The sequence below is a fragment of the Chiloscyllium plagiosum genome, chromosome 36, assembly GCF_004010195.1.
Source record: "Chiloscyllium plagiosum isolate BGI_BamShark_2017 chromosome 36, ASM401019v2, whole genome shotgun sequence".
Taxonomy (NCBI): Eukaryota; Metazoa; Chordata; class Chondrichthyes; order Orectolobiformes; family Hemiscylliidae; genus Chiloscyllium; species Chiloscyllium plagiosum.
In genome coordinates this window covers 1,266,190-1,281,663 of record NC_057745.1, presented here as the reverse complement: position 1 = coordinate 1,281,663, position 15,474 = coordinate 1,266,190, and the positions used below count along the sequence as shown (strand labels likewise).

General features: G+C 38.8%; 1 protein-coding gene across 1 annotated transcript in view; it reads right to left on the bottom strand.

The window, feature by feature from the left end:
* The window catches only part of golm2 (golgi membrane protein 2), a 66,495-nt gene that overhangs the window by 32,057 nt on the left and 18,964 nt on the right, over positions 1 to 15,474 (bottom strand). The window contains exons 4-6 of the mRNA XM_043677051.1: positions 9,457 to 9,559; positions 5,710 to 5,827; positions 4,106 to 4,274 (exon numbers count right to left, since the gene is read on the bottom strand). Of these exons, the coding sequence (XP_043532986.1) occupies positions 4,106 to 4,274; positions 5,710 to 5,827; positions 9,457 to 9,559 (390 nt within the window). The remainder of the gene's footprint in view (positions 1 to 4,105; positions 4,275 to 5,709; positions 5,828 to 9,456; positions 9,560 to 15,474) is intronic.

Sequence of the window (15,474 nt, the reverse complement as noted above, 5' to 3'; positions counted from 1 at the left end):
TGTTATTAAATTTGAAAGGGCTCAGAAAATGTTTACAAGTATGTTGTCAGGACAGGAGGGTTTGAGTTAAAGAGGAGAAGCTGGATAGGCTGGGAGTTTTTGTTCTCCCTACAGCGTAGGAGGTTGAAGGGTGACTGCATAGAGGTTTATAAAATGAGGGGCCCAGATAAGGTGAATAGCAAAAAAGTCATTTCCTTAGTGTGTGGGAGTTCATATTTTTAAGATGAGAGGAGAAAGATTTGAAAGGGACCTGAATAGCAACTTCTTCCACATAGAGGGTGGTATGTATGGAATGAATACCAGAGGCACACAGTTACAACATTTAAAATATATTTGGACAGCTACACTAATAGGAAAGGTTTAGAGGAACATGGGCCAAACCTAGGTAAATGGGACTAGTTCAGTTTGGAAAACCTGGCTGGCATGGACGGGTTTGACCAAAGGGTCTGTTTCCATGCTGTGTGACTCTAAGACCACTTGTCACCAATCTAAGCATAAAAACAACAGCAAATGCAACCCAATCAACCCTGCAATGGAGCTCCTAATCAACATCTGCTGTCTAATGCCAACATTTGGACAACTGTCTTAGACTAGTCAAGACACATCTCAGACATCTACAACACTAAGGAGTAGCCATTCTGCCCATGTTTGTGCACGCCAGAGACCTCACTACATTAACCCCATTTTCCAGCTCTTGGTCCATTGCCCTGAAGATTATAGAAATGCAAGTGAACAGATAAGTACCGTTCAAATAAAATGAGTCTTTGACTTAACTACTCTTTCACGCAGTGAGTTCCAGATTCCACCGACTCAATTTTTCATCCACTCTTCTCTTAGCCTTCTCGACCTCTTACATTAAATCTATGATCCCTGCTTATTGATCCCTCTACCAATAGGAAAGTATCTTAATATTCACCCTACGCCCCTCACTTATATAACTCAATCAGAACCCCAATCAACATTTAAGTCTGACAGTCATATTCATAGAAACATGCCTCACTGACCACTGCCCAGACACATCCAAATGAAACAAAGTCCAGATAAGATCCAACCTTGGGTTACGATGTGACAAGTAGCATTTGCACCAGACAAGTGGCAAATGACCATATAGAGTCAAGAATTTCTCAGCTGCCTTTAAACGTGCAAACTTTTATTCTGCAGTGGTGGTGGAGGGCTGTTTTTCAGACTGGAGGCCTGTGACCAGTGGAGTGCCACAAAGATTGGTGCTGGGTCCTCTATTTTTTATCATTTACTTAAATGATTTGGATGCGAGCATAAGAGGTACAGTTAGTAAGTTTGCAGATGACACCAAAATTGGAGATGACATCGAAGAGAGTTACCTCAGATTACAGCAGGATCGTGAACAGATGGGCCAATGGGCTGAGAAGTAGCAGCTGGAGTTTAATTCAGATAAAAGCAAGGTGCTGCATTTTGGGAAAGCAAATCTTAGCAGGACTTATATACTTATTGGTAAGGTCCTATGGAGTTTTGCTGAGAAAGAGATCTTGGAGTGCAGGTTCATAGCTCCTTGAAAGTAGAGTCACAGGTAGATAGGATAGTGAAAGCAGCATTTGGTATGCTCTCTTTTATTGGTCAGAGTATTGAGTACAGAGGTTGGGAGGTCATGTTGTGGCTGTACAGGACATTCATTATGCCACTGTTGAAATATTGTATGCAATTCTGGTCTCCTTCCTATCGGAAAGATGTTGTGAAACTGGAAAGGATTCAGAAAAGATTTACAAGGATGTTGCCAGGGTTGGAGGATTTGAGCTAAAGGGAGAGGCTAGGGCTGTTTTCCCTGGAGTGTCAGAGGCTGAGGTGTGGCCTTATAGAGGTTTACAAAATTATGAGGGGCATGGACAGAGTAAATAGGCAAAGTCTTTCCCCTGGGGTCGGGTAGCCAGAACTGGAGGGCATAGGTTTAGGGTCAGAGGGGAAAGATATAAAAGAGACCTATGGGGCAACTGTTTCACGCAGAGGGCAGTACATGTATGGAATGAGCTGCCAGAGGAAGTGGTGGAGGCTAGTACAATTGCAACATTTAAAAAGCATTTGGATGGGTATATGAATAGGAAGGGTTTGCAGGGATATGGGCCAGGTGCTGGCAGGTGGGACTAGATTGGGTTGGGATATCTGGTCAGCATGGACAGGTTGGACCGAAGAGTCTGTTTCCACGCTGTACATCTCTATGACGATGACTCTATGACCCCTAGACTCTCCTACAAGGGGAAACAATTTTTCTGCATTTACCCTCTCAAGTCCCCCAAGACTCTTATGTTTCAATAAGGTCACCTTATTCTTCTTTTATGAAGACAGGCTCAACCTACTCAACCTCTCCTCCTAGTGAACCTTTTTTAGACTACTTGCACTGCCAATATCTTTTTTCTTCGGCAAGAGTCACTCCTTCCACTGCCAAAGCACAGTGACAGTAATCAGTTAGCATGGGGGTCAGTTAGCTCAATTGGCTGGATGACTGGTTTTTAATGCAGAGCAACACCAACAGGGCTCAACTCTTGCACTGGCTGAGGTTTCCATGAAAGACTCTCCTTCTCAACCTCTCCTCTCGCTACAGGCATGGTGATTCTCAGATTATACCACCCCCAGTGAGAGACAGCAGCCATATGATATGGTAAAACCTTAGGTCTTTTACTATCTACAACAGATATGGCAGAAATTCAACAAGGATCCTTACCGCTATCATCCTGAAAGTTAAGGACAGTAGATAGAATGGAAACATCACCTCCTGTGAGATCCCCACGAAGCCATTCACCATCCTGATTTGGAAATATACTGCCATTGGGTTAAAAATATAATGGCTCCCTGCAACAGCACCATGGATGCACCTACACCAACTGAACTGCAACAGTTTAAGGCGGCAGCATCACCATTACAAGGACAACTAGGAATGGTCAATAAGTGCTTGCTCAGCCAGCAATGCTAACATCCCCTGAATTTTTCTTAAAAACAAAAAGGCCCATTTCAACAGATGTTTCAAAAACATATTCAAAGAGAGTATCAGATCACACATCAAAGCAAGTCAAACTGGCATGAATTTTCCCTTTTGAATTTCCTTTAGCCTAAAATAAGGGGTTAGAATATGGTGAGTGTTATGGCTAGACCAGACCACCTCAAATGCTCTAGATCCTACCTTTTCCTCATTATAAAGGTAAGTGAAAGGTATTGCTTTCCAGATGCAGTTTGATTGGTCAAACTACTTGACATTAATCAAAACACATTTTAATCGTACACTATAGTTAAAATACAAAAAGAAATTGGAATAACAACTTTATTTGAAGACTTAACAGAATAATAAACTAACTACTAAACAGTAACGGTCCCAATATATTAACATCCCATAAACATACCCATGACAAAGGCAGATTCAGAACAACAGAACCTCATGTAATTCTAGCAGCAGTAGTAAAGGCATCAAGAGAAAACTCAGTTGCAGGGAGAGATGTACTGCAGCTTCTACCCAGCTTCAAAACCCAGCAACAACCACTACTGAAATCTAAACTAAAAATTCTGGTTCTGTGGGAGCCTGTCCAGGCTGCTTCTATTTTTCCATCTTTTAAAAAAACCTTAAGGCTTCACAAGCTGTTTATTGGATTCAAATAGACAGCTTCACACTGCTGTCATAAAACCTCAAAAAACATAAAACAGGACAAAATACATCTCTTAAAAGCCATAGTATCATCACATGACTGTACACAAAAAACATTCTAAGCTGCCATTTGAAATTTGTAAGAAGTGAAATAAAATAAACAAAATTTGGCTTTTATTTAAAAATATATTGCTTCCAAGAATGCAGACTGCAAAGTTATAGTACTATAAATTGCTTAATATTTTATTTCAAGACCATCAAGATTGGACCCAGATTTCTCAGCAGAAATATCATCAACACTTTGCTTAAATTGTGCAAGGTAAAAAAGTTATACCAGAGTAATAGCTCAATATTCAATTTCCCAAAGCAAAGTGATAAAACAAACAATTCACATCCCAGAGGCAAATTGGTCTTCATCTATCAAATCAGGGTATTCAGTAACTTGCTTATCTGCACTTCAATTGCTAGGTTACATAATGACAATTTACAAGCTTTTCTTACTTAGTAATCTCTTGCCATCATCTCGGTGAGGCTGCAGTTGGTTTCCTCCATTAAGATTAATGTTAAGTTTATTACTCTCAGAAGTCTGCTTCTCAAGATTTATTTTGGCTTTGTTGTAATCCCAGTCAGATTTCTGGCGATTATTCACTTCCTCATTCTCCTCTCTGGACTGTGAAATTTAAGCAAATAGAAATAGCAGGTGGATTAAATGCAGAGGAACATTAGCCGGCATAAACAATGCACTAGGCTACTGCTCAAAAGATCAACCTTCACTGACTGCAGCAACTGTTGGTCAAGGTCATCATTACAACCTCAACGCCCTGCATCTTCCACTTAGGCTCCGAGGATATTAAGGAAATGCTACTAAAACAAGGGATCAATGAGTCTCAAAACTGGCTTCTTTATAAATCAGATAGCGTGCAGAGTATGAAGTTGGAAATCTTGACTTCCAGGAACATGCAATGAATTTTCAGCAAAGCAGTAATATACCACAACTAATAGCTGAAAGAATGGATCAGAAACAAAACTCGACATCAATAGAGATAAGATTCAGGCATACAAAGAATAGAATTCATTCACTTTGCAATTAAATTCAAAACTTCTGAAGTGACACAAGGTAGGGGTCATGCCTTTGGACTCGTAAACCAAAAGATTATCTGAAGACATGAATTCTGATTCCATTGTAAAAGCTGGGGAATTGAAATGCAACTAAGTCAAGAGTTCTCGAATTTAAAAAAACTTGCAATGTGATCACAAATTACTTATTATTGTAAAATTTTAACTAGCTCTTTAGAGAAAGAAATTTGTCACCCTTACCCAGTCTGGTTTGAGAGACTCCTGACCTATAGATGATCTAATTGTCCTCAAATGCTTAACAAGCCCCTTAACTCTATTCAAGTTGATGGTTCACCCTATCTTTGCAGGGCTAATAAGGGTCTTTCCAGCAATGCCTACACCCCAGGAATGAATAATTTGAAAAGTTATAGTTCTACCTAAAAGTCAGCTTCTATGTCCATGAATGGCCAGCTAATTTATTAGGCCTCATCACTAATGCTAATTCCGGAAACTTCAGCCAATTCCAATAGTCAATCAAGCATTGCTGGGTGGATTACTAACAGATAAAACTGTCCTATGAACCAAAATTAATGAGAAAAGTAATTTGGGCCTGAATATGTTGAGGTCTTACATGAACAACAGATTCACCAGTTTCCTCGGCTCTCTAACAAGAAGGGGCCAGATATTTTACTCAGTTTTACAAACACATTGATTTGATTTGGAAACAAAGAGACTGAGAGTCTATCACAGTTCAGTGCAAAGTGCAAAACCTTTTACTCCTCAGCCTGTTCAATCACTCAATGATCTTTGAATGCTTATGGTCTGCCTGTATTGCATGCAAAACAAAAACTTTTCACTGTACCTAGGTACATGTAACAACAAATAAATCAAAAGAAACTCCATAACTCCGGACATAATATTTAGATACATATATACAGATGAATTTGACAGATTAATTAAGAGTTTTCAGAAACATTATCTGATATAAATATTTACCAATATTGAGAACACAATACTGAATAGTGTCCCAAAAACGCAGTGCAGCTTACCTGGTTTTGTTTATTTGAATCTTCATGCTTTGTTGGCTGGTTATGCACTTTCCCTAAAGTCTTCAACTTCTCGTCACATTGTTCCTTCAGTGCCCTGATCTGTTGACCACATTGCAGGCTGCAAGAGAACAAAAGATCAATAAGCAATACATAGGAAACAGCAAATTACACTTTTAAAGCTGTTCAGATACAAGAAGGTAGTTCAATTATTTTGCTGGTTGAATTCAGGAACAAACTGGCTGATATGACAATAAACACCAACTCAAATTAAAACTAAGGTAACAGGACAAACACACTGACAACACTGGAAACAGCAACTAAATCCATATTATATTCAAAAATAATAATTCAGATTTGTGAAGTGGCTTGTAAAGAACTAAAATTCTGATATTTGGCAATCTGAAATATGGTACCATACCACAATTGCTCAGGAATGGTCAGATAATAATTCAAGTGTCATGTTTCTGCATTTTTCAACAAGAACTTTAACTACTTTTCAGTGGTATTAACACAGAAGCAATTCTAGAAGGAAATGGATATTGGATTTATTTAATAATTACTCCTACATTGTAGTCTGCACCAAGAACTTCGCCAAAGTTATCAGAATACAATTAAGGTTTTCTACTGCTTTAAACAGATCTGCCTTTTTGTTCCACTGTTTTAAGATTATAGCATCTGTTGTTATGCAACCATTGGAATGGGAACAGAGTAAAAAAGATGCCAGCAACAGAGTGCAGCAGCTGGCAGATCTGAAATGTATTCAGCCTCACACAATGAAAGGTAATCTAGATTAAGAGTAATTCAAACCAGTAAACCATGGTGCTGCAAATCAGAATTATCAGCATTTGCAGCGTAATGCAAATCTGACAAATATAACAAAATGAAAAAGGCAAAGAATAGAATTTCAAAGTATTAAAGGGAAGTTATTGTAAAATGGGTTATTTCTAGTCAAATTTTATTTTGGCACCCACTTCTTCCAGTTCACCACAAAAATAGAACCTATATTAAAATCTGTATAGGAAACCATTTTATTGTGCGAGTCATGAGTATCAAAGCAAGAAACTAAACTATTGCATTCTCTCATGAAATGTTTTGCCATATAAATTAAGTACATCAGTTAAGTGTTAATATCAGTTTCTACTAATGGTTTTAACAAGGACTAACCAAATATACTAATCACATTCAGACCTGAAATCATATTCAACTTGAAATGTTAACTGTTTCTCTCTCCACAAATCCTACCAAACCCTTCATGCACCCATCCATATACCTTTTAAAATGTTGCAATTGTATCCACTTCCATCTCTCCTCTGGCAGCTTATCGCAGTAATAAACCACTGGGTCCTAGCAGTACAGCTACAGATTTACATTTTCTCAAAAAGCAAATTCTTTTGAACTTATGCCTGTCAAATATAGTCAATCACACGCACAAAAGGTAATGAGAGATTCTGGGTGAGTCTAGGTGGCATGTTCTTCAGAGTCCGTGTGGACTTGTTGGGCTGAATGGTCTGAAAAAAAATTCTATATGCGCTCATTGCATTGTGTTAGCACATAAAAATGTTTCAATCAAGCAGGGTGCTTGTGACAAGCTTTTGGTGTGAACAGCAAGCTTGGGGACAAGGGATAGGACTCAAGAGAACAGGAAGGGCTGGGGGTGGTTCTCCACAGCAGCCATTGCTGCCTCAAAGCTTGTGACCCCAACTGGGATTCCAAACCCCACCTTGGGGGGGCCGTAAAATAGGTTATTTGGAAACAAGGATGGCCATCACGGCCTGTAATGTGCAATACAGATCAGAAGCAACAACTTCTAGCTTTTATGAAGTACCTCAATAGAAATTACATTTAAATGGATGAGTATAATTCATGGGACTACAATATTTTCAAAGTCTACACTAAAAGTACACCATAATCTAACATCCTGCAAATACCTTCAAACATACACATACAATACTCAAGACAGAATAAACTCAAGTGGTGCGCAGACAACCCCCGACTGGAACTACAAATCACTTTCACATCTGGAGTAAAGCTGAAACTATTTGTGCCAATGGGCAACAGTCAAAATGTAAACTAAAATTTCAATCCAGTAACCAAATCATTAACTCTTGCAGTGCATAGTTGGTATTGCCAGGATTCAGAAAAGACAGATCAGTGAATTTTGCTGCATACCTGATTTTTTTTTTAAAAAATCTGTAAATCATTACTCCTTTGAGTTCATTTTGTAAATTGACTTTTTGGCTATTTCCTTTCAAAACAAAGATCAGCACAACTGTCAACTACTTTCATTAAGAATTCCATCCATTTCATGTTTTTAATCTTACAAATTCATTTCCTTTGACTTCAGCTACAATCTTGAGCAAAGTAACTTGCTTGCACCAGTATTTTGCATGCCTACCATTTAAGGCCTCAACAGTACATTTTCTTAATTCACACCCCAGCTCCCCACCTCAACTGAAAACAAGACTATTTTATTCTTAAGTATATATTTTACTTCCTTCAAAAATTAAATGGTTTTATTATGCAAGAACCCATTTACCTGGTGGCTTTGGTATAGCATTTATAAGTAATGCTCCAAATGGTTACAAGGTCTTTAATCAAGAACCCACCATAGAAATCTGTCCACTATTCTGCCTTACACCACATCAGATTATTGAATGCCAATGCTTCCTCAAAGCACATATATTGGCATTACTTCCTTATGTTAAGAACGAATTGTTGCAATTCAATCAAATGGATATTAACTTTTGCACCAATCTTTTAAGACATACAATTCAGATTCAGAGATTGACAGGTGAGAGAAAAATGTTTATTTTTACCCTTCTAAATTAGTATTTTAGGTAAGAGGTAAATACTTAGAAGTGTCTACTTGTCTAGATTTAGATTTAGATTATATTACAGTGTGGAAACAGGCCCTTCGGCCCAACAAGTCCACACCGACCTGCCGAAGCGAAACCCACCCCACGCAGACACGGGGAGAACATGCAAACTCCACACAGTTAGTCGCCTGAGGCGGGAATTGAACCCGGGTCTCTGGCGCTGTGAGGCAGCAGTGCTAACCACTGTGCCACCGTGCCGCCCATCTAGTTATGTTAGCATTTTCACACCCACCCATTTTCAACTGCATTTGACCAAATGGCACTACAGAATTTTACAGATAAACGCACATTTCCACAATCATAACATATCTCAACACAACTGTTGCTTGTAGAAGTTATAAAAGAAAACAAAAAAAAGTCAGCCTCACATGGACAAAATGAAAATGATACAATATCCTGAAACTATAAACAGAAATTAATATTTATTTTACACAATTACCTGCTCATAGCTAATATGTGGTTTCGTATCAAAAAGGAAGAATTGCTGTTGTCAAGGGATAAAATAAAATCATATGCATGCTCTTTTTGAATACATTTACAATGTCACTGACCACACACTCTAAACTACAAGTATACTTAGCTCATGGCTCTCTGCCAGTAAAGCCTGCTTATATATTTAGCCAAAACTAATTTTTAAAAGTTATCTTAAAAATTTGAAAAATATAAATGGAGTTATCCAAAACTAGTCAATACCAGCCTGTGTAGTAGTAATAAAACATGGTTTGAAGGGCTTGGTGCTGAAGAGCATACCATGTACAAAATTCAAATTGACTTCAGGAACAACTTCACGAAAAAAATTTGCAACCAAAAGACGACGGCTGGGAAAAAGAAAAGCTTTGAATGCACACACTGTACACAATTGGTACTTCACCTTTCATATTCAAGTTTCTTCTGCAAGGTTGTGGAGTTATTCCGGTACTCCTGTAGCTGATCATCCTGCCTTAGAAACTCTTGTCGTAACTCAGTAAGCTGCTCTGTGTAAGAAAAAAAAAATCAGCTTGACCAATTATTGCAATACTGCATCACACAGGGAAATCATTACCACAGAATAAAATCCAAGGATGCTTGCATATCAACCTGAAGTATGCACAACTTCTAAAATGGCTCAAGCATATGAAATGAGTTAACATTTGGTGCAGTAATAGAGGCTACCACCTCCCACTGGTTTCAATGTATATTGAATGCAACCCAAATCGACTCCCTCACAGCAAAACAGCCTTCAGCGGTTGTAAAGAATAAAGGAGCATTTTGAGCATCAATGTACGGTGTGGCAGGTTAATGGTACTTAATGCTTTTAGTCTATTTTGTAATGCATCTTTTCCCTCTTATCTTTACCACCCTTAGATACACAAAGCAAAAACAAAGTACAACTCTGCAGATGCTGGAACTACTTAGCAGGTAAGGCAGTATCTGTTAAGAGAACCACATTTAACACTATTTAACAGATAATAATGATCACATAACCATTATTTGTTTGGAGTTAAAAATCACAACACCAGGTCCAACAGGTTTATTTAGAAGCACTAGCTTTCAAAACGCTGTTCCTTCATCAGGTGGTTGAGTACAAGATTACAGACTTTTGCTATAAATTCTGTGTCCTATGATCTTATACTCCACAATCACCTGATGAAAGAGCAGTGCTCCAAAAGCTAGTACTTCCACATAAACCTGTAGCATTATAACCTGGTGTTGTGTGATAGTTAACTTTGTACACCCTTGTCAAACACCAGCACCTCCAAATCATTGTTTGTTTGAGAACAGTGTGAACAGGATCCTCCCAGTTCCAGATTATTTGTTACAACCAAGTGAGAAGACATGGAACGGCTCCCCTTCTTTTCCAACCCCTATTTGACTACCAGCTGGGTGTTGAAGGAAAAGGATTCACTTGCCAATTCAGTGACAGTTTACATATTGAGATTGCAAGAAACAGCTCAATTTGCTTGAATTGTTAGTCCAAAAAAGTTTTTTTCCTTGTACTAAGCCAAGGTAATACAAATATTCCCACAAATACATTCAAATTCACAAATACCAAAACAACTTATGAGGGCAGGAGAATAAATTATTTGACATCAAAATTATCTAGTAAAGATTGAAATTATATAGTTACTATACGTGATCATTTAAATCACTTGTTAGGGCATGTTGGTACTTTAGCTTCAGCATTGAGTCAGTTTAAAGTTGTGATCAAGTTGTGTTTCTTAAAAACTCTGCCTGCAACACAATGTCAAAAATTGCAGAGGGGCTTAGTTTGGAGGAGAGAGCATCAAAGGGATGTTTTGTTATTCTTTTCTAGGCAGAATAGTTCCTCCCTGGTGCTAGGACTAAAAGATTGTTATCTGAAGTCAATTTTGATCAATGCTTTGAATTGCCCATATAAACAGTTGAAAGTGAGAAGCAGTTACTACACATCTACTTACAATGCACCAAGGCTACTTACAGTTCTCTCAAGTTTCAAGCTTGGAAGCAGCCAGTCTGGTAGTCAGATAACAGAAGGAACAAATTCCAGAGCCTGTTTCAACTCAACATGCCAATTCAAGGAAGGATACCACAGCCAGGGTAATTTCCCAGAGACTGAGGTATTTCTGGCATTGTAACACCTTCCTCACAAATTTACTGATAAAAAGGCATGGCCTCATAAAACCTTGTTCAGCAGGATATTAGGAAATACTCAAGAACTGTTTCTATGATCTTGCAGTACCAAGTGACAGCAAAACAGGAGTCTGTGCAACTATACTTAGTACTCAGCCACAAAGCAGTATATAAAACCAGTTTTGAAAAGAACTTCTACAGAATGCACAATTCTATAAATTTAATTGAATTCCATTTCCAGAGTAGTGGAAGGACAGCAGTTCTGAGAGGGGCCAGGCAACATATATGAAGGACCTGGGCAGTTAACATCAAGTTGTCCATCTACAACTATGACCAACTATAAGCCTTAACAAATATTTTTGACTTCAGTGATATTGCAGAGAAGTTAGAGTTTCAATTAAGAGTTACATCACAAAGAACTGTTTAGTATAACTTTAGTACATGTAGTAGACACTATTTTAGAAAATCAAATGGATCATTAAACAATACAAAAAAATGGAAAGCATTTTGTAAATTACATTAAGACAGCATTGCCTCAATAACCATTCTCTTAAGAGGAAAGAAAATTCTAGAACTTCAAATTGAAATCCACAATTTCCTGACCAGAATCTCTAGGGAGCCTTGTGCAGAACACCTGCTCCTTGGAGGTGGTGAGAAGGGAAATAATTAGATGAGTTGGATCTAGCGGTACTTGTCTCTTTCCCAATTTAGCACTGAGCACAAAAATCCACTGGAATCTCACTGCTGTAACACCTTCCTCATAAATTTACTGATAAAAAGCCATGGCCTCATAAAACCTTGTTCAGCAGTGGTTCCTTCAGTGGTCAGTTAACAACTATTTTGGGGGTCCAACTTTGCAATGGTACAATTACATACATCCCTGGCAGGCAAGAAACGTGGCTAATTTCTCGACTGGGTGACCTTGTTTTTTGTGGGATAGTGCAGGGGCAAAAGGGAGTCACCTCCAAAAGCGGAAACTCCCTGCCCTTGCCACCGCTGCCATACTCCTCTCCATGTGCATCCCACACTCAAGAAAATGAACTCTCTCACAGTTAGATCCCAAGGAATGTCCATGGACCGAGTCTTCAGGGGCCAGAAACTGCTAACCTCTGATTGGTCAACAGCTTCAGGAGAACTGGATCACTACCATTTATTTCCAAGACCCTTGAAAAACCAATATACTCAAAGCTTACCAATGAGAACTTAAGTGATTGATGGGTGATCAGTTGAGTTCTCTCAATAACAGGAGTGGGGAGTTAGTCAACACTATAAAACTGCCCCCACATGAAACTAAAAGTGCAAAATCACACCCTTAATGTCGATGATAATGCTCTGCATCCTAAGATCATAAGCCTAAGAACAGAAAGTAGGCCATTTAGTCCGTCAAGGTTTCTTGATGAAGGACTCCTGCCCGAAATGTCGATTCTCCTGCTCCTCGGATGCCTCCTGACCTGCTATGCTTTTCCAGCACCACATACGCGACTCTGATCTCCAGCATCTGGAGTCCCCACTTTTTCGCATTTAGCCCATCAAGTCTGCTCTGCCATTCAATGAGACCCTTAACTCCGCTGACAACCCTTAACTCCGCTTTTCTACCTTTTCTCCACACTTCTTGGTTCTCTTACTAATTAAAAATCTGCCCACCTCATGCTTGAACAAACTGAATGACTCAGCCTCCACAATAATAAATTCCACAGGTTCACTGCCCTCAGAAGAAATTTTCCTCGTGTATTAAATAGGCAACTCCTTACTTTGAGATTATGTCCTCTTGTTCTGAACTCTACCAAAAAGGAAACATCATCTCAGCATCCATCTTGTCAACTTTCCCAAGAGTCTTATATTTCAATAAGGTCACTTTATATCCTTCTCAACTCCAACTCACTAAACCTATCCAGAACTAGAGGGGATAGGGTTAGGGGGAGAGGGGAAAAAAAAACTAAAAAGGGCCCTAAGGGACAACTTATTCACACAGAGGATGCTGCTTGTAGGGAATGAGCTGTCAGAGAAAGTAGTGGAGGCTGGTACAATTACAACATTTAAAAAGCATCTGGATGGGTATATGAATAGGAAGGGTTTTGAGGGACATGGGCCAAGTGCTGGCAAATGGGGCTAAATTAGTTTAGAATATCTGGTCAGCATGGACAAGTTGGACCAAAGGGTCTGTTTCCATGCTGTACATCTGACTCTATGGCTCTATGCGATTACAATAAAATCAAATAAACAGAGCTCCTACATTTCAAAAGCAAACCAACAAATTAACAGCATACTGAACAACAATGTACAAGCTCATGGTTAAGTTGAGAATATTGATCCACTGCTTCAGTACCAGAATACCCATAAATGCATGTTAACTTTTAATAGTAATTATCACATTAAATGACAATTAATTCCATTCAAAAATTTTCTTTGAAAAGTTGACTATTACTCCTAGTAACTATTATCTCCCTCTATCCATTAGAGGGCTCATTAGTTGGAAACTACAGGGAAAGATAGCCTGTTTCCACTCAGCATTGGTAAAATTAACCCATTCGGTCAATTTTGTACATTTAAGTACCACAGCATACCATTACTCACTGTAGTAGCATAATGCTGTCTCACAGGAACAGTGTTAAGAGTCAACTTTTTTTTTTAAACCTAATAAAAAAGCTGCCATGTTAAGAAATCTGAGAGGAAGGGGAATTAAAATGATCTGGCAGGATAATTTCCGATTTCCAAACTGCAGCAACAACGTTAAACAGCAAAAGATATCACTGGGATGCTTTTATGCCTATTTGATATTTAGGATATTATCCATAGGACGGGCCCATTCAAAGTCATGATGGAAATATTCCTTCATATTTAAAAGCTTATTACCAAAATAGAAGCAACTTATGATTTTTTTTTACCAATAAGAAAAGGCTCAAGAGAATGAATGGCCACCGTCCTGGATATGCAGGAACAGGGGAAGGTCTGCTGTCTTTTTCCCCTCATCGCAGATCTTCCAACACACAGGAAAGTATGATTAAAAATGCATTTCAAACGCATGTAGGGAATAAAGCATTTTCTGAGCAAGCTAGGATAAGTTAAAGATACATCAGCTTTTCAATAATGGGTGGCTGGGAAAAAAAAGAAATTCAAGGTGGAAGACATGTCAGGGTGAATGACAAGAGTTAGTTTTACAGGGGCAAAGGGAAATGATGACAGCTCAACTAACAAAACAAAAACAAAGGATGTGCCTGGAGCAGGTGCACTGCTGTCTTAAAACAAAAATAAAACTCTAGCAGTGCAGTCAGTGTAAAAGGAAAAAAATGGTTAGGGGGCACAAATTGTTGAACTCAATCTTGAGGCCAGAAGGCTGTAAAAGTGCAGAATCAAATGATGAAGTGTTGTTACTCAAACTTATACTGTACTATACTGGAACAACACACCAGACCAAAGAAAGAGGTATCAGCACAAGATCTAGGTTGGAGGATTTAAAATGACAGCCTACCAGAAGCTTGTAGACTGAACAAGAGCATGCTCCATAAAGCAATCACCTATTTTGCATTTGGTCTTCCTTGTATGAAGGAGGCAACATTGCAAGATGTACATGTAAATTGCTGCTTCAGGTGGAGGGGCAGTTATAGGAAGGATATTATCAAGCTGGAGAGGGTTCATTAGAGATTTCCCAGAATGTTGCCAAGTATGGAAGATTTGCATTATAAAGGCAGGCTGGAGAGGCAGGGACTTTTTTCACTGGAGCATTGGAGGTTGAGATGCAATCTGGTGGAAGTTTATAAAATAATGACAGGTGTGGATAGAGAGTTAATAGCAATTGACTTTTCCTTCAGATGAGGAATTTCAAGACTATGGGGCACATTTGAGGTGAGAGGAAAGAGATTTTAAAAAGAGAGGAGGCAATTTTTTTTTAAAAGAAACAGAGAGTGGTTTGCATGTTGAATGAACTTGGGAGGAAGTGGTGGAAGTGGGTACAATTACAGCATTTGAAAGACTTTTGGCTAGGTACATGAATAGAAAAGATTGCATGGACATAGGCCAGGAGCAGGCAGGTGGGACTAGCTTAATTTGGGATTATGTTTGGCATGGACTGGTTGGACCGATGCTTGGGACCATGGACAATGAGGACTGGGGAGGTAAAAGAGCAGGTGTTACTTCTATGTTTGCTTGGATAGCAGTTGTCAGAAAGGGAGAGGATGTTGGGGATGATTGAGGAATGGACCACAATATCATGGAAAGAACTGTCCCTTCACAATGGTGAAAATGAAGGGGAAAATGTATTTACAGGTGGCTACACACAATTTGGCATAAATGGAGGATGGTC